Source organism: Phaseolus vulgaris, chromosome 2 (genome assembly GCF_051622355.1).
Source record: "Phaseolus vulgaris cultivar YP4 chromosome 2, ASM5162235v1, whole genome shotgun sequence".
Classification (NCBI taxonomy): Eukaryota; Viridiplantae; Streptophyta; class Magnoliopsida; order Fabales; family Fabaceae; genus Phaseolus; species Phaseolus vulgaris.
This window is the reverse complement of record NC_143499.1, coordinates 4,357,238-4,381,637: the sequence shown is the minus strand read 5'-3', so window position 1 is coordinate 4,381,637 and position 24,400 is coordinate 4,357,238. Positions and strand designations below refer to the sequence as shown.

Here is a 24,400-nt window from a genome sequence, read left to right as displayed (position 1 = left end):
TATCCTACGAATATAGTACAAGATTTTTTTCTTCTTTGTTAAAGTTGTGCTAGCATATCCTACGAATATCTTACAAGTATTGGTGTATTGGTGTGCAATATATGTGCCGGACATTTTATTTAAGAAAAAGTGTAAGTATGGTTGCATTAATTTATCATAAAAACATAAACAAATGCTTTGAAGGTCATGCCTCAGTGGTTTATGACTTATTGGTTACGGAAAATCATTGCACTTGAAGAATTGGAATCCATGCGTGGTTGCCTAGTGGCGGCTACGATTAAGCATGACACCACCAACTCCAAAATGGCACAGTAGGCTAATCATGATGTTATAATTCACACAAATGTTAATGCTAATTAAGTACCTTAATTATCACATTTCATAAACCATCTTTGGCTGCAACAAATGGAATTAGTCCTTCGCCATTTCATTTGTCTTGCTTTAGTGGACCTTTATGGAGAGATTCTATGCCTCAACCTCAAGAAAACTATCGTCACCCACATAACATAACGTAGTGAGATAAAAAAGAAAATTTTAAACTATCATTACATAAGACAAGTTGATGATGACATTTTACATTATAGACACAGGGCAGTGAAAATAATCACATTTTTCTTTGTTTGAGAGTAGAGGGTTGCTGAGTGAGAAGTTGACCATAGGAGCTTCTTTAATAATAGATCGATCAAAGTCCCAGATACGTTTATGGACAACATATGATAACTTCAAAGTTCTGAACAATTTTGTTTTTCAATTGAATATTATTGGGAGAAATTTAAAAGATTGGTCCATATGGTACCGGTTGGATCCGTACCACCGGATGAAAATCCAATAACCGGTCAAGATCGACCAACACCATCATATTCAAAGAGGATTAACAAGATTAATTGATCATCAAACGTTAAATAATATATTCTTAATTACGATTTATATCCTTAATCCAACCCAATAACAAAAGACTGAAACTATGGTAATCATTATAAATAAATACTGATTCCAAGAATTAGGTATGTCATCATTCGGTATTAAGAGCACCAAGTGTCAAACACTGCAACAGTGTTTTTGTAGGTACCATCCGAGAAGCAGAGAGATTAGAGGAGTAGAAGAGGTCGTTTGAGCATAAGAGAGGAAAGGTAGATGGACTAAGGAGGAAGATAATCGTTATTTTGGTTCCAACCCCAAGAATCCATATTATTTAATAAAACTGAGATGAAAAAGAGTGCTCAAAAACAGACTAACAACATCAAATGTCACTTGACTTGCAAAGTACGTTAGTCTCTTTGACATCTTTAGCGAAGAAACATGGATGTCAAATTTTGTTTACCATGTTACTCTTGCAGAAGGAAGTTGAAGAAAACCCACAACGTTTTTAATTAACAGAGGGATTAATCATTTAATCAGAAGCGTTAAAATAGGCACATATTTTTGTTTCCATCTTAAGCAGAAAACGTTTGTACAGTATGATCCAGAGGAACTTTTGGAAGAGAATGGTTTCTCTGCCGATCTGTCACGTGTAGAATAAAGTTGGATTAAATAGTTTATCTTGGAAATTAGATGTCTGCTGCCAAGAAAGGAAAACAGAGAAGAAAAAGACGGATGAAGTGAAAAAGCACTCTCTGTACAAGACAAAATGAGAAGCTTAGCCACAAAAAGCTAAGTATAAACTTTATTTGAACGAAACCAAAGGGAGTTATATGTTCCCAACTTGCAGGGTCCTCTGTTTTCATCAGTGCAATGTGAAAGTGGAGGAATCAGTGACTTGAGAAGTGGTGTTTGACCTGCTACTACTGTACTTGTTAGACGATGAAGTCAAGTCACTGGACCTTCTCCTCAGCATCTGCCTCATCCCTTCAGCCACTCTAACTGCAGGGTTCGATTTGATCTTCCCACAGAATGACATGTGAGCTTTCACAGCTTCATCCATGGCAAAAGGCCTTTTCCCTCTGTTAACCTCGTATCTCACTGCCTCTGAGCACAACCCACATAACCATTTTCCATCAAACTTGGCCTTCACATCAAGGATATATTCTTGGGTGCAATCCTCTTTGAGGCCACAGCACTCACACTTGACAGATTCTACTTCCATATCTAGCTGTGTAGACAAGTTTTCTCTTAACTCTTATCTACCCTTATAAGGAGGAGAATGAGAATCTTTGGATAATGGCAGCCACGAGTGGTTTTTTTTTCTTCTTTTGGTTGGATTCGAGCGCAATGATGAAAGATGCAGTCTTGGCTATTTACTTTATGTTGGCATGTTGTGCACTTTCTCAGTTGGGGTTGATGGTGTTGTTGCTTCAAGAACTAGTAAGTGCCTGTTGTTCAACTAGAGCTTTTATGGTGTTTGAGATGAAAGAGAGAATGGGAAACTGCCATAATGTCCTCCATGTTCTAAGGGACATGGCGGATGTGGAAAATAAAAAGGGAGGGGTCGGAGGGGCCTTAGCTAGGACCCTACTTTGCATTTAATACACAGTTAATAATGTCACACATCATCATCTAATCAAATCAAACACATGAATTAACTTAACTAAATGCAACAACTATCTGATATCTGTCTTATTCCTTGTTACTAATCCATCTCATAAATTGAGCTAAGCAAGGGTCAAAATTACATGAAGGTGGGGCAATGTGTACATGGATTCTTTTATAGCATGTTTATTTATGTTGTTTTGTCGTTGCTTTTGGTAGTTTGTCCAGTAGTTCTACTGATGTTACGTGAATTTCATTCTCACAACTTTATGATTATCAGTTTGAGGGATTTTTTTTTACTGTTCACAACTCTACTTTATTGAACTCACATTCAGACACCTTCCAAATGGTCCTTAATTATTGTTCTAGACAAGAGTATGAACGACTCTAAATCCAGAACATTCAGTGATTAAGAATAAGTGTACTCTTAATTGAGTGTGTAATCCGTCTTTCTCCCTATTGTCTTCTTCTACATGTACTTGAGTCTTTTTTTCTTCTTTGTATCTGGTTTTGTTCTTGACCTATTTTAATAATAAAGACTAATTACTCAGTATTCCTTGATTTGTGCTAACTTAGGAATCAATACTCTTCAATATAAGTATCGGGAATTAAATCCTTTCGATATCAGTATCGGAAAACGATCCACTTACCACCTGACCAGGCTCACACCCCCATGATGCTACAATTATGAACATGACTTGTATGACTCGTTATTCTTTTCTGTTGATTTTTGCTTTCGGTTAAAAAGGTAAGTGCTTTGTATTTAGCTTCCCTTTACTTGGCTATGATTGTCTAATCCTTTTTCCTCTCTCGTGTATGAACCTATATATGACACCTATCTCATACCATAATGTAGTCATTTATTAAGAGTTGGTATTTCTGTTTTTTATTATACACGTTTCTGTGTTTCATGCATAGTTTTTCTCCCCACCATTATTGAGAAACAAAGGAAAAAACTGAGGAGTTTCCAAGCACATGGGGGCAATAGGATGGTCTTGTTCGTCTGCTTAGCTTAATAAATTCTATGAACTTTGAGTGCTGACTGATTATTTTTCTAACAAAGGCCAGGTGAAGTTTTGTGAGCATTTACTGAGGTAAGTAAGACAGTCACAATCACTGCTAAGAAATATCTTTCTTGCTTTATTGACAACATGGCACTGCCCTCTATGGCTGGACTGTATCAGCTTCACTTGATTAAAATGAAAATGATTTTTTCAGTAAATGAATAAGAATTTCAATCATGTTTGGCAATGTTCATAACAAAATCTGATTATCCTTACTGTTATATCCAGAATCGGCGAAGAGTTAAAAGCTTGACTTTTAAACCGGACAAATATAAGGCAATCCCTAAGGCCATTCTGTAACAATACCGACAGACACCCGACTTATCAGATGTCCGAACGGTCTAACGGCAAAGTGATGTTCACGTCATAGCAAGTAAAATGGGTAAGAGTCTTAATTCTCATTAGGGATGGTAAAACATGGTTAAGCGACCATTGAGTCTAGATAATCCTTTTATTCAGATAATGTCCAATAAAACTGTATTTGTTTTATTCAGATAACGCCCAATAAAACCGCATAAATATAAGGGTCCCTCAAGGTGAAAGTAATGTTATTTCTAACCCTAAACTGAACCACAAAAAGTAATCTCCACTTACCTGAGTAGACAGTATCCTACCCTTTCGGACATCGGAAGAAATAGTAACATGAGTAAAGAGATAAGAGCAATTCGATAGGGGATATTTGTCTCGAATAAGTTGTAAGAAGACTAACTAATCCTGTGCTTATTGGTGAAAGAGTTGTATTAAAATTTTCATTACTTAGCTTTGAAGAATGCACTAGTTGATTTAACTTATGAAAACGGATTTGCTTATGAGAGATAAAGAAATCATGAAGACTCTTACTTAGAACTTAGCAGACATCCCTTTTGTTTTTCTTGTGTTTGAGCTAGTGTGAGACTTTCTCTATTTTCCAACAAGTTTATTTCATATTAAGCATTATTGTTATTCACTTGACAAATGAATGTGACACAACAATACTACACAATGCCGAAATCTCCACCTGCAAGTTGCAATAATAGAACACATTTTCTGGATTGTTTTTATCTTCTGGCGAAAACAATTATGTCTTTTCTATTTCTTTTTTCTCTTTCCTCTACAATGAACAAACAAAATCTCTTTATGTGATTCTAGTCAAAATGGTATGTGCAATGGTGCCTAGCCACTGAGCCTGCACATGGCAAATGTACCCTTTGCTTGGTTGTGTTGGCAAATCAAGTTTCCCTTGTTAACATGCAAGAGTTTAATCAAATGCAAAATGTTAGCATCTATGAGCCTCGATACGCATCTAAAATGATAGATACATTTATCGGACACCTAGTAAGACACTCGTATGACACATATCTGTAAGTGTCCAATTCAAAAAATATTTGTTGAATTTCTGACAATTCTAGCACGATTATAACACAATTTTAAAAAATAAAAATACATTAGTTTTCTAAAAACTCAAATTTACTGTATAAATTTTTATTATGATTATAAAAATAAAGAACAAATCTTTTCGAACCAGTCATTAAAAACATCTTTTTACTAAAAAAACTAAAACATAATTCTACACATAAATTTTATTGTAAATTTATATAATTTATAATTATAATATATATATATATATATATTCGTGTTTTATATTTTAAAAATTATATGTATGGTGTGTTTGTCCTATCAATATTCAGGATTTGTATTAGACACGTTAGCAACAAGAGTTGCCACTTCACAGAGAGAAGACATGACCCCACATCAGAGTGTTGGCCATTTCTGGAATCTGTGATTAGTTCACTTTCATGGGTCTCCTTTTATGTGACGCGACACTGAGTGTATCCTAACATCATTAAATTGAAATTAATGAATTATTAGAGGATTGTATCGTAGTGCTACAATTCCCTCCAATTTCAATGTATTTTGTGTGGTCTATGGCAGGTTGCTATCTCCTTCTTCAAGGTTGCTTTCACCAACAATGTTGAGTTGGGTCTAACACTGTTCATTCATTTTCACAATCAAATTCATGAACACACGAGTATTCTCGATTTCGGATGTGTGTGAGATCGTAATTGGTCTCACTTTGCCCACCAACTCAAACCTTCACAACGAATTGTTTTTACGACAAAACAGATGCTATTCAAAGTCAGAGTTGGTGCATATTCAAAGAGATGAACATAGCAAAGGAAACATTAGCATGTGCATGCTCTGTGCAACTTTGAATCCACAAGGCTACCTAAGTACATTTCAAACCTATTTCAATTGATATGCTATAACATGTTAAAAAGTAAATTTTAAACTTAATTCAACCTTACAAAATCGATTCATAAGGAATAAAGTTGGTTTGCATCTATTTATATATTATCAAGTGTTTTTATACTCTAAATGATTTTGATATTGTTGAAGATCTTACATAGACTATATATTATACATTTAATGGTATCTAAGTAACTGCAAATCTCACCTTATAAATTAGTTTTATGAGTGAGTTGGTGTGTCGTCTGTAATTCACAAGGAACCTAAGTCAAATTTTTCACAATTTAGGATGAGTCAGGCTTCTGTTTCGGTTAACGAAGTTTGGGGTACAATTTGGATTGGCATTGTGAGCGAAATCTGGAAACATAGGAACTCGGTCATCTTCAATAGAGGTGTGGCAGATGTGTCTGAAGTGTTCACTTCGGTGCAAGTAAATGTATGGTCTTGGATTTATGCAAAGTCTCGTTATTTCCCTTATTCTAGTTGGGTTTTAAATCCTCTGGCTTGTATGAGGTTGATTCATTAATTGGTTAGTGTTGGTATGGTTATCCCTTTGCTAATTTGGTAGGTGTTCTAATAGGAGATTGATGTCAAGTATTTCTGTATAAGGGTTGGACCACCCCTGAAGTGGTCTCTATTTATTTTTATTTTTTTTATTACTGATAAAAAAAAAATTATAAATGAGTTAAGCTTAAAGTTCATTTCTTAATATGATATCAGAGTCATTTCGAATTTACCTTAACAATTATTTCTTAAACTTATTGGATCACCGTTATCACTCGAAACATCTTGAATCTCACCATTAACATTTTTTTCATTCTTTTAATACCAGACTTCCAACCAACCTCTTCTTATCTACTTTTCACCTTTTAATATGAATTACTTTAGGCTCTCAAATATTATAAATCATTGCCACTGCCCTAACAAACACCTACTCAGTCTTACCAAAAATAACTATTTTAACTAACATTCAGTATTCATATTATATCTCACTTCTTTTCTTGAACACAAAAAGGGACACCACTGCTACCTATCCTAAATTTATACATACCTTATTGCTTCTATACATTCTTATTTTATCTATATTCAATAAATAAAAACTACTTTATTTTAAACATTTATCATAATTTATTTAAATTTTTAAGTTAGGTGAACAGACTTTAATTTAACAAATAAAGTTTAAGACAATTTATTATCTCAAAAACCTGACTACATCTTAAAAGACTTGCTTTCTTATGAAGTTTTATTTGAAGTTGTGACTTTAATTTTTTTGTATTTTTATATTTTAAGAATTGTATATATTTTGAAACGAGGTTTTTAAATTAAAATTTGCTCCTTAAATTTTATAATAATTTCAATTTAATAAAATAAATAATTAAGAATCCCTCATCACGACCAACTATTTATTATAAAAGGAAAAATTAAAGTGTTTTTTTCTTATAAAAAAATTCGTTGATTCAATTGTATTTTATCAATTTCATAATATTTTAAAAAATTATCAATTATAGCATCATTATCACAATAGGATTTCGAAACCAATATATTATTTGTACACTGTAAACAATACTTCGTTCAATTTTTTTATTAAGATTTAAAAAATACCATAAATATTTTTACTTTAATAAAATATTTATAAATTTTCTATCTTATCATTTTTATTTTTTGTATTATAGTAAATATATACAAATTAATACAATATTAGGGGAAGAATCAAAGTATAAATAATAAGAAAGTAATTAATATTATTTTCAATTTTTTAAAAAATGGTTAAATAAAATATTAAAAAATTGATTATTAAAAATATTAGGGTTTTTTTTTCATTCTCCATGTCCCATCAAAAGTTGAATAATTGGAAACACCATGGAATTTCTGGAACCTTACAATTGCCTATTGATGGTATGTCATACAATTATAATTGCACATCCCATTTTGGGATACATCAGTGGAAGAAAGAAAGATAAAGATAAAGATAAATATAAAAGAGAAATGATTGGAAAAAATAAGGTAAAAATAAAATGCATGATAATAAAAAATCCATTCCATCATTATCTTATAGTTAATAATTACAATTTGATGGCTATTAATGTTTAAGTTTTCAAATAGAGAGAACTCATTACAACTAAACTTCAAATCAATAATCATTGTTGTTCCTTTAATAACTTTCTTTGATATCATTAACATTCTCACTCTCTCTTTCTCTGATGAATTTTATATTTGATGAACTTAACCTAACTCATTTATGTAATAAATATAAGATAGAAATATTATTTGTTTAATAATTTTAGATTTTACCAGATGAATGGTATCAGTGTATGTGTTGTAAAAATTGTTATTATCTTATAGTTATTAAAATATAAAAAAAATTGAAAATGTTTATTTTATAAGTATTTTTAACTTAATAAATAATAATTTTTTTAAAATTATTCAATTAAGTTAGAAAAATTACATTAATGGTTATCCATCTGGAGCCACTTATACTCCTAGTTTTTACTATAGTTTTAAAAAAATGACATCAAATTAGAAAAAATAAAAAATAAAATTGGAGAGTGTTTCTTTTTGTATTTTTATATTTTTTTTGTCATCGTCGTGCACAAACAAACAGGGTACAAGAAATCGCGATTCAATGGTATTTTTGGTGATTTCTTGGAGGTGATTCGTTTTTCGATAACCTGGTGGTGGTTAGATGGTATATGTGGTTGTTCTATGTTAAGAGAAGAATATAAGTATTTTTTTATTACTTTGGTGTTCCATGTTTTGACAGATTTGATATTATGCAATACAATTTGTAGGGTTATAGACAAGATATTCTGCAATAAGTTAAAAAATTATTATGAATCCACCGATCCATAAGTCTAAAAGTGCATTCTAAATCTATCATTTTCATAAGTAAAAAAAATCATTTCCAAATCCACAAATCCATAAGTTAAAAAATGCATTTCAAATTCATCAATTTATAAGTCAAAAATTACTTCAAGAACGCCCCTCATCTAAAATACAAAAACTTTACTTACAAATTAATCATTCCGTAATATAACCACGAAACCCAATTTTCAAGAACCTCTAAACCTCATAATCACCCAACCTTCTTTAATAAAACTCAGTTTTTACCTCCAAAATTCAAATCAACGTTTCAAAACAACAATCACACCTCCAACTTTGTTTTGTGCAACTTAAATTACCCTCTACCAGCACTAACAGTCAACCAGAAAAAATAAGGACAGTCATAAAAGTCATCAATAGTGCCTTTTCAAATAAAAATAACAAGGCTATTTTTGGAATTTTTAATATAGAGGTGCAAAAAGAAAAATGTAAAAATGCAGAATGAAACACCCATATTTTTATCTTGTTAAAATGAGCCCGTAAACAAGTGGATCGGCCTCATTTGATCAGGCCCATTTCCCCGAGGCGCATGAATTTGAGTTTGAACTCATTATTGCTTAAATTACATGTGTTCTATAATTTTAAATATTATATTTAAATTTAAAAATACTTTCAAGTAACTCATCGTCAATTATTTTGATGTAAAGTCTAAAGTAATATACTTTTTAATACTACCATAAAAGGTACAAAATTAAAAATTACGAAACATTTGAAATATTATTATGTAGTAAAGATGAAATGTAAAGATGTAAGTTAATGGTGGGGTTTGTAAAAAGTGGTAGATCAGAGAAAATGATATTTATGAGGTGTTTTGAAAAGGACAATCCTTTCAAAAAAAAAAGATGAAAGGGATAAAGACCAGTGTTGTATATAAATAGAATCCACTTAAAAATCCCAAAGACAAATACTAGACTAAATAGGACATGTATAATGAAAATTTGTAGTTTCACAATTATACATTGAAAACACTAGTTTACAATTAGATTGAAAAACACTAATTTACAATTATGAAGATAACAGTTTATAATTATATTGAAAGATATAGTTTATAATTATATGAAAGATATAATCTCAAAATTACTCTATTTCAACAAAATATTATTGATCTTTTCAATGATATGGAGACTCATATATTTGACATGAATGATAGATATTAAATTAGATATTTTATTTTATATATTACAGAATCCACACTTTACTATGATGTCCCATATACATCTCCAGCTTTCAATTTGCACATTCCTTCTTCCAACAGCATTCCCTGGTCACGGCATTCACAGCTGCAAAATGCTCTCTCACCCCTGAATTTTAACCACACAACTACACTCATAAGCTCATTCCACTCATTAATATAAGCTCATATTTTTGTCATTCTGTAATCCAAATTCAAATTTCAACTCACTCATTCATGCTCACATTTTGTATAAAGTTTAATTATACACCTTATTTAGATCAAACTCAAATTCTAATTCAAAAGTAGTAGTACAAAAACCTATAAAAAACTTCATCAGAGTGTTTTCCTTAAATCAAATATGTCTTCACATTCTACTGGGACCAGCCAAAGATGAATGTCAATAAATTTTCATCCATTATGACCATAATATCAAATTTAACTCTGCCAAGTGATCAAAAGCCAAGGTTTCTCTCCATGATTCTCCATCAAGTTATGACATCACCTTGAATTTCATGCAGAGATTAAATTGGCATGCATACACAAACACGTCAAATTTTCTGTAATTTGTATGATGCTTGGACACGTATCTTAAATGATATATCCGTATCAGACACTTGAATTCCGACAGACACTCGTACGACACGTATCGATGAAATGTTAATTTCAAAAATATTTGTTGGATTTTTGAGAATTCTAACATGGTTATAACACAATTTTAAAAGAAAAAATACATTATTTTTTTAAAAGTTCAAATTTATTGTATAAATTTTTTATTACGATTATAAATATAAGAAACAAATTCTTTTGAATCAGTTATCACCTGTTACAGAAAAAACTGTTATTAACAAGTCATATAATCATAATTATATAATATATAAATCCGTGTGTTCTTATTTATGTAGCATTAGTGTTTATGCTACCAAGTTTAATTCACATCCAAATCCTACATGCTAATGAGATATGCGCTTCCAAAACAAGTAGCAAAGGTTTAAAAAGGTTGTCAAAATTCTATAAATTAATACAATGGTGTTCATGGGGATGGACACAGAAAAACAAAAAACAATTACCTGTAAATGTAGATGTCCATGTCCTGCCCAAGATTTTTGTTGCAGCAAAAACAGAAGCTCATGAAGCTCTCAGTTGAATAACTGGTGTGAGGAGGAAGAAACACACTTTCCATGGGAGAAGAAGAGCATCCAAAATCAAAACAGCCACTCTCAACGATGCAGTTATCAAATATGTGGGTAGTTCTTGGGTTAGGCCCGTGGGAAATCACTCGAGTGTAATCCTCTGAAATCTCCATCTCACTGGCAGAGAGAGACCCCATGAAAACTCTTGAGGATTTGGAGGGTTTAAGAGCTGAATTGGCAGAACCAAACACAGATTCAAGCGATTGAGAAGGAGAAACTGTTGTTGAATGAGGCAGTGGAGGATTCTGAATCTTGAGCTGGGATCCAAAGAGAACAAGTCTGCTTTGTGACTTTGATGATATTTCTTCAGGCTTGGTGTCATCAACAAGAGCATCAACAAGACCCTTTGAATCCAATTTCTCCCAATAACGCTTGTGTTCTCCAACTGGGGTTCTGGGGCTGTTCGTTTCTGATCTAAAAGGGTTTTTGAGTATTGAGGTTGGACTCATCACAGTCTCAGTTTCACACAACACTTTGGATGTGAAATTCGCGAATAACTTGGGAGAACTGAAGAAAGATGATACCAGTTTCTTGTATTTTTCTGGTATAGACGATGATGAACTACTAAACGTCATCAAAAAACCAATTTTATGCTTGTCTGAAGTGTTGGAGACTTGTATTGTACTTCTATTCCAATCTCAAGTTCAAAGGATAGCATATTAGGGTCAATCACCGCATCTGTGATATTATCTGTTTTGGAATTCGATGTTCAGTCAAACAGTTTTGTCTTTAAAAAATGTTTCCATGTAAGACTACATTAACCACAACAACAAACTACTAGGCTCTAGGTTCTGCAACACATGTCCAAAACTGCAGTAAAAAAAAATTCACTTCATATGCAGAGTGAGAACCCAGAAACTGGGAACAAATTTCCATGAAACCCCTTTCTCTCTCTTGTTTAAAGATTATACTACCAGGGTGACATTCATTCCTAAAGCAGTGAGAAAATTGGGGGAAAAATAAAGAAAGAACTGAATTAGAATGGCAATAGAATCAAAAGGGTATTCAGAAACGACATGCAAAGAGGGTCTCAGTGGTCATGATCAAGGGACCAGAGGTACATGCATCACACATCAGAAACAAAGGAGGGTTGTTTGGATTTTTGCTCCTTCTTTTCGCTACCTTTCAATTTCTTTTGCGTTTGTATCTGGGAGGGCCATTATTTCCCAAACACATCACAAATTCAGAGTAATAGTAAGAAGAAAGAGAGAAGAAGGAAGAATGGTAAATCTGAATGATAAAGAAGTGTTTTCAGCAGTAATGGTGGAAACTTCAGAGTGTGGGATGAAGAAAACCTCAAAAAATGGCCCATATAGGAGAAGAGTGAGTGAGGGTACAACAGAAACTGGTTTGGTGGGTTGTGATAAAGACACGTGTGTGTAAAAATAACTGGTTTTAACTAAAAAGAAACAAAAATTACTTTCACGAGTAAAAGGTTACAGTTAAACTAATAACTATATTAACGATAAAATCTAAAAAAACATTTGAAATTAAAATATGATGGTTATTGTTATAAATAATTTTGAAAAAATATATTTAAATTAAAAAAAAAATAATAGTAATGATTATATTAAAGTATTTTAGAATTTAAAATAGTAGTAATGGAAAATAAAAAATACTTTATAATTTTTTATTAATAATATAAACTACTTTATATATTAATAATTTTTTAATTTATTAAATTGTATCTAATTTAATTAATATATTAACTAATTATTTTTTATTTTTAAAATATTTTATTTAATATTTTTTTATAGTGTAAAATTCATCAAATCAATCTTTTCCTATTGATTTGAAGAAGTAATAATGAAAAGATTTTGGTACGTCATATAGTTTTGCTTCTTTTTTAAAATGTTATTTGAAAGTTTATTTGGTTTAGCTAAAATAAAGCTATATAATGAATTATGATTATGATTATATACTTTTCTAAATCCCACGTATTCGGTGTTTGTCTACATAATTATTATGCACAAACAAAATTAATTATGAATGTCTAAAAAAACATTTTTATTAGATATTCACTGTAATGTAATTGTGTCTTTAACATAAGGACATATTTTATTTTTTTATTCAAAAATCTATTACCATATTTTTTTTATATCGTTTCAAATTAATTTAATATTTTTACAAACTTTTATTTAATTTTATTTAATTCAAACAAATTTTGTTTTTATTTATTTATTTTAATTTTTCCCACTTTTTAGTTTCCATGACCTCTAAGTATATGATAATGACAGCAAAAGCTCAATTATGGTCCACAAATGAAATATCTTCAGAAATTGATATAATTGTGCATACATGTATCACAAAGATGTGGTGAGAAAAAAACATTGCACGACTCATTATTTCTCTGGTCTTAGTTTAAATGATTAGCAGGGAAGAAATTGTAATGAAGTGTTGAACTCTATTAATAAATAAATAAATAAATAAATAAATAAAATTATTTAAGCATTAAAACTAAAATAGTGAACCTCTACATGCTTATTTAAGTGTTCATTTGGGAAGATTTTGAGTTAGTATCATTGTTTTTATGATTACAGTATGTCCCAAAAACTGAATATTAATATTTTCACACTTCAGAGTTTCACAAGTTTCACATCAATAGAATTTTAAATCACTTAAAAGATTCTTCTTTGAGTTTCATCACAAATTTCAGATATTCTGAAATTATAAAATCAAAAAAGGTATTTATGAATTATAAAATCCATAAGTTATTTTCGGATCCAATAAACCTTATCATTTTTATAATCAAGAATATAAAAGGTATTTATGAATTTAAAAATACCTTTCAATTTTTTCAATCTGAAAGGTGTAGATAAAAAAAAGCATTTTCAAAATATAGATTTTAAGATATAATTTTTAAATATAAAATAATTTCTTCGTCTGAACTATGGGATAAGAGAGAAACTAAGGAGGTGCAGAAAAAAATAACCCACACTTTTCATGCTCGTGGGCCATAAAGGCCTGGCCCAATTCTGGCTCAGAGCTTCACACTCACAGTTTTGATTAGCTAATCCACATAATTAATTTAATTTTTCTCTCTAATTATTTCTCTCATAGCATTGCTAAAATTGATCAAAGTGGTGTATACCTAATTAAGATGATTGATGTTAATCACAAAGATCACTAAAATAAATTCAAAACTTGATCAATGTTCATATTCAAAACTTGTTCCGAATGGTCAAGTCATATATTTCTTTTACCCAGGACAAAAATATCACCATTTCATTGTTGTAAAAAACATCAAATACTTATTTTTAAAAATTTCAACTTAATTATAGTAAAAAATAACTAAAATATCAATTATATATAGATTTTTTTGGTTTCAAGTATATTTTTCTATTTTATTTTTAATAATATTTTAAATTAGGTAAAAGGTAATAATAAGAGAGAAACAGTGGGGAGACTAAGCAATTACATTATAATTATCACCAAATAAATATATCTCATTATATATTGTCATCAATTAAAATATAGGTATCCTTTATACTGAATTATATATTAATATAGACTATATTATGTTATAAATATAATAATTTTTTTAAAGAGAATAATAAGAATAATATTTGTTTTATTTTTATTAAAATCTGGAATAGCGTGTCTTTGAGTGGACTTGGCCCAACGAAAGCCCAAGCCCAATAAGGGTTTTAAGGAATATAAGATGGAGTAACTAGCGATAGTGGTACTGAGAGAGAAGTTAGGGTTCCGGTTTTATCTTACGGCTGCGGAGAAGACCAGACCTGACCAGACCTTGAAGCAGCAGCGGAAGAGCAACCATGGCGGTCGGAAAGAATAAGAGGATTTCCAAGGGAAAGAAGGGTGGCAAGAAGAAGGCGTTAGTCCCATTTTCTTCTCCTTTTTCTCTTTAACTGTTTTGTTTCAATCGCGTTTTTTAACTTCTTCTTCCATCAATCCACAGCGCCGATCCCTTCTCCAAGAAGGATTGGTACGATATCAAGGCCCCTTCCGTGTTCCAGGTCAAGAATGTTGGCAAGACTCTCGTCAGTCGTACCCAGGGCACCAAGGTTTTTATCTCGAATTTCACGAACGCATATATATATATTCATTCTTTTTATGTATGTAGCTATGTAGTTATATTTTGATAGATGGAATGTGCTTAGGATTGAATGCTGCGGTGTTGGATCTGCGTATATTTATACAGTAAAAAAAGTAGAATTGTGTATGTATAAATAAAAAGTTGGATGTTGTATTTGGTTATGTATCTCTACAATATCGGTTGCTGTTTTAGCGTTGTATTCGGTGTTTTCTTTTAGTATAGTGGGCTAGTCGATGTTCTCTTTATAGTTTGTGATTGTGTCTATGATGTTGAGTATTGTAGTTATAATAATATGTGGGAAGAGTTATTCTGTGTGCGTGTGCTTTAAATTGCTGAACTTAGCGTGGGCTTATATGGATGATGACGGGATGGCTATTTTAATAACAGATTGCTTCTGAAGGACTCAAACACAGAGTGTTTGAGGTCTCATTGGCTGATCTTCAAGGGGACGAGGACCACTCCTTCAAGAAGATTCGTTTGAGAGCTGAGGATGTTCAAGGAAAGAATGTTTTGACAAACTTTTGGGTATGATGGTGCTGAGTTTTTTTTTTGTACGGCCTTATTGACTCAGATTATTTCAATTTAATTTGGTATTGTATCTTTTTAGGGAATGGATTTCACAACTGACAAGCTGAGGTCTTTGGTTCGAAAATGGCAAACTTTGATTGAAGCTCATGTAGATGTGAAGACCACCGATAGTTACACCCTGAGGATGTTCTGCATTGGCTTCACTAAGAGACGCAGTAACCAAGTAAAGAGGACTTGCTACGCCCAATCGAGCCAAATTAGACAGGTACCAACTCTTTATAGGTTGTATGCAAGAATGTTTTGTTTTCAATTTAGTCTTTAAATATATAGGGGTATGTTCCTGTATTAATTATGTTAAATTGGGCATTTTTTAATTGCATTTATCTCTATTGTACCCAAGATAGTAATATAAATTTAAAGGAGGTGAACCAGGTTATATCACCGTTTGTTTTTGTTTGCTCCTAGGCGTTGCCCTTCAGCACATGTTCTCCTATTACAAATTGCCTTCAATTTTTTTAACATGTTTTCTGGAATTTTGCCCTCTTGGTTTCTTATGTTTAATATATTGTTTATGGGATAAACGTGTTACATATCTGACCGTGTAAAGCTCACCATTGTCTGTTCAGATCCGCAGGAAAATGAGAGAGATAATGGTTAACCAGGCAACAGCCTGTGATTTGAAAGAACTGGTCCGCAAGTTCATCCCTGAGATGATTGGCAAAGAGATCGAGAAAGCAACATCAAGCATCTATCCCCTACAAAATGTGTTCATCCGTAAAGTTAAGATCCTGAAAGCTCCAAAGTTTGATCTTGGCAAATTGATGGAGGTATGTCCTTTTGCCTTCTGTTGAAGTTTTTGCCTTCTGTTTTTCTTTCCTTGAATATATTTTCACTTAGTTCATGATGGTCGTACCTCATTGAAGTATTCTGCCAAGCATTATTTGAATTATCTTTGTATTAGTGGTATTGCCAAGCTGGTTTTCTCCAAAGTGTTTCTTACTCATGCGATTCCTTATTTGCTATAAAGTTTTTATTCTTTCCTTTTCATCATTGACCTTTTTGTTATTGACGAGTAATTCTTGTTTGGTATGTATATGAAGCAATATTTGTAGAAAATTGTTACTTTTTTTTTAGCGCACAATCGGGTGATTTAAAACTTTATAAGTATTCTGATATGTTACATTTGTGTTTTATACTTGTAGGTTCACGGGGATTACTCGGAAGATGTTGGAACAAAGGTTGAGAGACCTGCTGAAGAAACAGTGGTGGAGGGAGCCACTGAAGTAGTTGGAGCTTGAACTGGCTCATAATGAATTTTTGTTTGTTTAGAATTCCTGTTGCATTTACTAATATTTATACTTAAATTCTGTTTTGGTATTTAGAAGAGCATTTGTTTTTTCGATCTGGATATTCGGTTTCTTAAGTTTTATTGGAGACTAAAATTTCTTGGCTTATTTTGTGTGCATTTTCTCATCCCGCTGATAATTTGTGCATTCTTTGCCTATTATTTTTACCTCCCATCCCATAATCCATAATGGGATGAGATTTCATGCCCATGCTCAGGCTATCTTGCATTAGTTTGCATTTTCACAGCTGTTAGTCAAACCCGTATTTTTCGTATTTACTAGTTCCTCAGACATTGGATCAAACATTTTTGAATTGGTATACAAATAAACCTGATTTTTCCTACTCCTTTTGATTTGCATGTTTGGGTTGGATGATTGATTGTCTTTGTAAGTATAAACTCCGTGTTTGGGATGAATGGTCGTTTGTCTTTGTGAGCGTAACTAGGTTATGAATAAGTTCATTAGAGAATAAGTCTGGTTTAGTTAAGTGTTTTAATTTTGTTCCTGAAAGAGAATGATTTGATGGTTTTTAAATGCGTAGAATTCATTATTTTATTGTTAAATTCATCCTTATGTTTTACTTTTTCTATTTCTATGCGAGGTGATTTAAATATAACTATTTAAATGTTTTATTTTAGTATTTGAACTTTAATTTCTTTAATTTTTTATTGTTTTACAAAATTATCATTAAGGGAAGTTACTTATTTGTTAAATTTAGAACTGAGAATAGTGACACTGTATTTTTATTATATATTATTCTGCAAAATAATATAAGAATGTTACTTTGGCTTTTGTAATTTTGAGCAGACAAAAAAATGAATAAGTATTTAAGATTAAATTGTCGTCTATTTGCATCTTTAAAAATCTTAATAAATTATTTTTTACCACCATATTTATAAATTTTTGTAAATGTTTAACTTATTTTTTTTTCCTCAATATTTTTATAATAGCCTTTTTTTTCCGGACACCTCTTTCTGTGATTTATTTATTTAATTTGTCTGTACTTCTGAATGTAGATCGTTTTTTAACCTTTTACTGAAATTTACATTGAAATTCGTGTGCGATTATGAATTTAACCATATTGTATGTGTATGTATATATATATATATATCATATCATTCAAGAGGTAAATAGTTGTGATATATTTTGAGATAGTTTTTTTTTTTCAATTTCAATTTTGAAAGCATGTATAAACTAGTATTTATTAGGGAAATGCATAACATAGGTTGTGATCAGCAGCCAAAAAGCTCTTGGTAGAAAGAATTGGCTCTTAAACTTTGCAATGGAAATGAAATAAAATTGAAGAGTAAAAGCAATTAAGGAAATTGAAGGTGAGAATCAGTAGAGAGAAGACTGAACATGACCATATCTCTGCTTTTCCCTTTCAAGAAGGAATACTTCCTCAGAATTCCCTCCCTCTGGAAACCAGCCTTTTCCAGCACTCTCTGAGACCCAACATTCAACACATCAACAAGAGCTTCAACCCTCTCCATGTTTGGCAATGGCAACTCAGTGAAAGCAACCTTAACCACCTGTTTCACAACCAGCGTAGCAACCCCTTTGCCCCAGTATTTGGAACCAAGAACATACCCAAGTTCCACGGATCTGTTCCTGCTTTTATCATGCTCTGAATTGGAGGAAAGAGAAACACACCCAATAGCACGATCGTTTAGGCATATTGCTCTGCACCACACAAACTTCGTTGCTATGTTTTGGATGAAGTTTATGCCATCTTCTTTGCTGGTGTAAGGATCCCAAGTGCAAAAGGTTGCCACTTTTTCATCGGAGGTCCACACCAAGAGATCATCCAGGTCAGAGAGCTGAATGGGTCGAAGAGATATTCGAGTCAGAATCTCTTTTCCTTCTGGTCTCTCCATTGGGTTGATGGGGTTGTTGAGTTTAAGCTTATCTATGGAATTTGAATGGAAGAAGAAGAAGAAGAAGGGCACAATATAGTTGGGAGAATGGTGGTAGGAATTAAAGGAAGGCTGCAGGACACCGTGGTTGACTTTTCTAGCCGCCAGACACATGACTGTAATATACTTTCTTGTTAATCAAGAAAAAAAATTCCTTTTCACTCCCAAACTAAGTCACAACAACCTATGATACATATATATATATATATATATATATATAATTTTTAAAATGTAGAATATGTATATAATTATAAATTATATTATTTGATAATAAAAATTTATGTGTATATGTTTTATTTTATTTTAAATAAAAAGATGTTTATCGTGATTTATTTAAAAGAAATATTTTTTATTTTTTAATTATAATAAAAATTTATAAAATAAATTTAAGTTTTTAGAAAATTAATATATATTTTTTTGATTAATATTATATTAAAATTAATATATTTAAGTTAAATACTTTATCCATACATATTATGAATTTTGATATCTATTTCCAAATATTGTATGAATTTTTTTATCCTATATGTATTAAATACCACTTGAGAAAAATGCCCTATTCTAATACCATCCAACTTTTTTCTTGTGCTTCCATTTAACATCCTTCAATGTTATTATTTTAATAATCTTATTATTGTTTGATTATAAATTTATCTTTTATTATATATATATATATATATATTAAAACCATCACATCAATAATTACACTCTATTAATATAGTTCTTTTTAAAAAGAGTGAAAAAAATAAGAAAAAATACAAAAACACAAAAACACAAAATTAATGTAAACTTCGAAGTTAATGCTCTCGGTTTGGGACTTACTACGCCTTACTCCTTGGGTCTTTTGGTATGAAATTTTTACCAGACATTCGTCACTGTCTCTATTGAGTTTTGGCTGAGGTTTGAGCCCTAGATTCGTCCCACAAGATTGGCAATAAATTTTTTATTCATCACTGCCAGGGCTGAAAGGAAGGTTTGTTTGTGTGTGAAACTGTTTGATTTTTTTCGTGGGTGAATACTCATCCGTTTGACCTGAAATTTGTCGCGTTTATTCTCAAATTCAGTGGAGATTCTTGGGTGGAAATTCAGGAAAAAACTATTCCGGAAGAATTTTCAGAAATTTTGTGCAAATCAAGGCTGACCTCTACCGCAACTTGTGAAATTCCGGCCTAATTTTTGCAATTTCATTATGGGGTCCGTATTGCGCTGAAAAAAATTCACACAAGCACTTTCGTATGTTGTTTTCACCTAGGCAAGGAGGCACGCCCATAAACGAATCACAAAAAGAAGATACAGGGAGAAAAGGCAGGAGGTATTGTTTTCGGAACACCGATTTTGTTAACTCTCGGTCTGGGACTTACTACGCCTTACACCTTGGGTATTTTGGTCTGAAATTTTTACCAAACATTCATCACTGTGTCTATTGAGTTTTTGCTGAGGTTTGAGCCCCAGATTCGTCCCACAAGATTGACAATAAATTTTTTATTCGTCACTGTCAGGGCTGAAAGGAAGGTTCCTTTGTGTGTGAAACTGTTTGATTTTTTTTGTGGGTGAATATTCATCCGTTTGACCTAAAATTTGTTGCGTTTATTCCCAAATTCAGTTGAGATTCTTGGGTGGAAATTCAAGAAAAAACTATTCCGGGAGAATTTTTTAGAAATTTTGTGCAAACCAAAGCTATCCTCTACAGAAACTTGTGAAATTTCGATCTAATTTCTGCAATTTCATTATGGGGTATTGCGCTGAAAAAAATTCACACAAGCACTTTCGTATGTTGTTTGCACCCAGGCAAGGAGGCACGTCCATAAACGAATCACAAAAAAAAGATACGGGGAAGAAAAGCCAGGAGGTTTTGTTTACAGAAAACCGGTTTTGTTCACTCTCGGTCTGGGACTTACTACGCCTTACTCCTTGTGTATTTTGGTCTGAAATTTTTACCAGACATTCGTCACTGTGTCTATTGAGTTTTGGATGAGGTTTGAGCCCCAGATTCGTCCCACAAGATTGGCAATAAATTTTTTATTCGTCACTGTCATGGCTGAAAGGAAGGTTCGTTTGTGTGTGAAACTGTTTGATTTTTTCCATGGGTGAATAGTCATCTGTTTCACCTTAAATTTATCGCGTTTTGTCCCAAATTCAGTGGAGATTCTTGGGTGGAATTTCAGGAAAAAACTATTCTGGGAGAATTTTTCAGAAATTTTATGCAAACCAAAGCTGACCTCTACCGAAACTTGTGAAATTCTGGCCTAATTTTTGCAATTTCATTTTGGGGTCCGTATTGCGCTAAAAAAAATTCACACAAGAACTTTCGTATGTTTTTTGCACCCAGGCAAGGAGGCACATCCATAAACAAATCACAAAAAGAAGATACGGGGAAGAAAAGCCAGAAGGTTTTGTTTACGGAAAACCGGTTTTGTTCACTCTCGGTCTGGGACTTACTACGCCTTACTCCTTGTGTATTTTGGTCTGAAATTTTTACCAGACATTCGTCACTGTGTCTATTGAGTTTTGGATGAGGTTTGAGCCCCAGATTCGTCCCACAAGATTGGCAATAAATTTTTTATTCGCCACTGCCAGGGCTGAAAGAAAGGTTCGTTTGTGTGTGAAACTGTTTGATTTTTTTCGTGGGTGAATAGTCATCCGTTTCTCCTTAAATTTATCGCGTTTTTTCCCAAATTCAGTGGAGCTTCTTGTGTGGAATATCAGGAAAAAACTATTTTGGGAGAATTTTTCAGAAATTTTGTGCAAACCAAGGTTATCCTCTACCGAAACTTGTGAAATTCCGGTCTAATTTATGCAATTTCATTCTAGGGTTCGTATTGCGCTGAAAGAAATTCACAAAAGCACTTTCGTATGTTGTTTGTACCTAGGCAAGGAGGCAAGTTCATAAACGAATCACAAAAAGAAGATACGAAGAAGAAAAGCCAGGAGGATTTGTTTTCGGAAAACTGGTTTTGTTCACTCTCGGTCTGGGACATACTACGCCTTATTCCTTGGGTATTTTAGTCTAAAATTTTTACCAGACATTCATAAATGTGTCTATTGAGTTTTGGATGAGGTTTGAGCCCCAAATTCGTCCCACAAGATTGGTAATAAATTTTTTATTCGTCACTGCCAGGGCTGAAAGGAAGGTTCGTTTGTGTGTGAAACTGTTTGATTTTTTCCGTGGGTGAATTCTCATCCGTTTGACCTGAAATTTGTCGCGTTTTGTCCCAAATTCAGTGGAGATTCTTGGGTGGAAATTCAGGAAAAAACTATATTGGGAGAATTTTTCAGAATCGTGTGCAAACCAAGGCAAATCTCTACCGAAACTTGTGAAATTCATGCCTAATTTCTGCAATTTCATTATGCGGTCCGTATTGCGCTGAAAAAAATTAACACAAGCACTTTCGTATGTTGTTTGTACCTAGGCAAGGAGGCACGTCCATAAACGAATCACAAAAAGAACATACGGGAAAGAAAAGCCAGGAGGTTTTGTTTTCGGAAAACCGGTTTTGTTCACTCTCGGTCTGGGACTTACTACGCCTTACTCCTTGGGTATTTTGGTATGAAAATTTTACCAGACATTCGTCACTGTGTCTATTGAGTTTTGGCTGAGGTTTGAGCCCCAGATTCGTCCCACAAGATTGACAATAAATTTTTATTCATCACTGCCAGGGCTGAAAGGAAGGTTCGTTTGTGTATGAAACTGTTTCACTTTTTTCGTGGGTGAATACTCATCTGTTTGACCTGAAATTTGTCGCGTTTTGTCCCAAATTCAGTGGAGATTCTTGGGTGGAATTTCAGGAAAAAACTATTATGTGAGAATTTTTCAGAAATTTTGTGCAAACCAAGGCTATCCTCTACCGAAACTTGTGAAATTCTGGCCTAATTTCTGCAATTTCATTCTGTGGTCCGTATTGCGCTGAAAAAAATTCACACAAGCAATTTCGTATGTTGTTTGCACCTAGGCAAGGAGGCACGTCCATAAACGAATCACAAAAAGAAGATACGAGGAGGAAAAGCCATGAGGTTTTTATTTCGGAAAACCGGTTTTGTTCACTCTCGGTCTGGAACTTACTACGCCTCACTCCTTGGGTATTTTGGTCTGAAATTTTTACCAGACATTCGTCACTGTGTCTATTGAGTTTTGGCTGAGGTTTGAGCCCCAGATTCGTTCCACAAGTTTGGCAATAAATTTTTTATTCGTCACTGCCAGGGCTGAAAGGAAGGTTCGTTAGTGTGTGAAACTGTTTGATTTTTTTCGTTGGTGAATACTCATCCGTTTGACCTGAAATTTGTCGTGTTTTGTCCCAAATTTAGTGGAGATTCTTGGTTGGAATTTTAGGAATAAACTATTTTGGGAGAATCTTTCAGAAATTTTGTGGAAACCAAGGCTATCATTTACCGAAACTTGTGAAATTCCGGCTTAATTTCTGCAATTTCATTCTGGGGTCCGTATTGCGCTGAAAAAAATTCACACAAGCACTTTCGTATGATGTTTGTACCCAGGCAAGGAGGAAAGTCCATAAACGAATCACAAAAAGAAGATACGGGGAAGAAAAGCCAGGACGTTTTGTTTTCGGAAATCCATTTTTGTTCACTCTCGGTCTGGGACTCACTACGCCTTACTCCTTCGTTATTTTGGTTTGAAATTTTTACCAAACATTCGTCACTGTGTCTATTGAGTTTTGGCTGAGGTTTGAGCCCTAGATTTGTCCCACAATATTGGTAATAAATTTTTTATTCGTGACTGCCAGGGCTGAAAGGAAGGTTCGTTTGTGTGTGAAACTGTTTGATTTTTTTCGTGGGTGAATAATAATCCGTTTGACCTGAAATTTGTCGCGTTTTGTCCCAAATTCAGTGGAGATTCTTGGGTCGAATTTCAGGAAAAAATATTTCGGGAGAATTTTTCAGATATTTTTTGCAAAACCAGGGCTATCATCTACCGAAACTTGTGAAATTCCGACCTAATTTCTGCAATTTCATTCTGGGTCCGTATTGCGCTTAAAAAAAATTCATACAAGCACTTTCGTATGATGTTTGCACCCAGGCAAGGAGGCAAGTCCATAAACGAATCACAAAAAGAAGATATGGGGAAGAAGAGCCAGGACGTTTTGTTTTCGGATAACCGGTTTTGTTCACTCTCGGTCTGGGACTTACTACGCCTTACTCCTTGGGTATTTTGGTCTGAAATTTTTACCAGACATTCGTCACTGTGTCTATTGTGTTTTGGCTAAAGTTTGAGCTCCAAATTCTTCCCACAATATTGGCAATAAATTTTTTATTCGTTACTGCCAGGGCTGAAAGGAAGGTTCGTTTGTGTGTGAAACTGTTTGATTTTTTTCGTTGGTGAATACTCATCTGTTTGACCTGAAATTTGTCGCGTTTTGTCCCAAATTCAGTGGAGATTCTTGGGTGGAATTTCAGGAAAAAACTATTTTGGGAGTATTTTTCAGAAATTTTGTGCAAAGCAAGGCTATCCTCTACCCAAACATGTGAAATTCCGACCTAATTTCTGCAATTTCATTATGTGTCCGTATTGCGCTGAAAAAAAATTCACACAAGCACTTT

At 32.8% G+C, this 24,400-nt stretch overlaps 4 protein-coding genes across 4 annotated transcripts; 1 reads left to right on the top strand and 3 right to left on the bottom strand.

Annotated features, from left to right (window-relative positions):
- Positions 1–1,500: 1,500 nt before the first annotated feature.
- On the bottom strand, positions 1,501–2,226 carry LOC150028947 (uncharacterized). The gene has a single exon (XM_090298136.1). The coding sequence runs from the start codon at positions 2,081–2,083 to the stop codon at positions 1,724–1,726; it is 360 nt and encodes a 119-aa protein (XP_090154262.1). The 5' UTR covers positions 2,084–2,226; the 3' UTR covers positions 1,501–1,723.
- Positions 2,227–9,702: 7,476 nt separating this feature from the next.
- On the bottom strand, positions 9,703–12,335 carry LOC137810371 (FCS-Like Zinc finger 8). Its single transcript, XM_068611600.2, has 2 exons — positions 10,878–12,335; positions 9,703–9,937 (listed from the first exon to the last, which is right to left on the bottom strand). The coding sequence occupies exons 1-2, from the start codon at positions 11,573–11,575 to the stop codon at positions 9,835–9,837; spliced, it is 801 nt and encodes a 266-aa protein (XP_068467701.1). The 5' UTR covers positions 11,576–12,335; the 3' UTR covers positions 9,703–9,834.
- A 2,278-nt stretch (positions 12,336–14,613) lies between these two features.
- LOC137810372 (small ribosomal subunit protein eS1) lies at positions 14,614–17,039 on the top strand. The gene is made up of 6 exons (XM_068611601.1): positions 14,614–14,835; positions 14,920–15,025; positions 15,445–15,582; positions 15,665–15,850; positions 16,212–16,412; positions 16,788–17,039. The coding sequence occupies exons 1-6, from the start codon at positions 14,777–14,779 to the stop codon at positions 16,881–16,883; spliced, it is 786 nt and encodes a 261-aa protein (XP_068467702.1). The 5' UTR covers positions 14,614–14,776; the 3' UTR covers positions 16,884–17,039.
- Positions 17,040–18,185: 1,146 nt separating this feature from the next.
- On the bottom strand, positions 18,186–19,029 carry LOC137810373 (uncharacterized). The gene has a single exon (XM_068611602.2). The coding sequence runs from the start codon at positions 18,959–18,961 to the stop codon at positions 18,248–18,250; it is 714 nt and encodes a 237-aa protein (XP_068467703.1). The 5' UTR covers positions 18,962–19,029; the 3' UTR covers positions 18,186–18,247.
- Between the last annotated feature and the right edge of the window lie 5,371 nt (positions 19,030–24,400).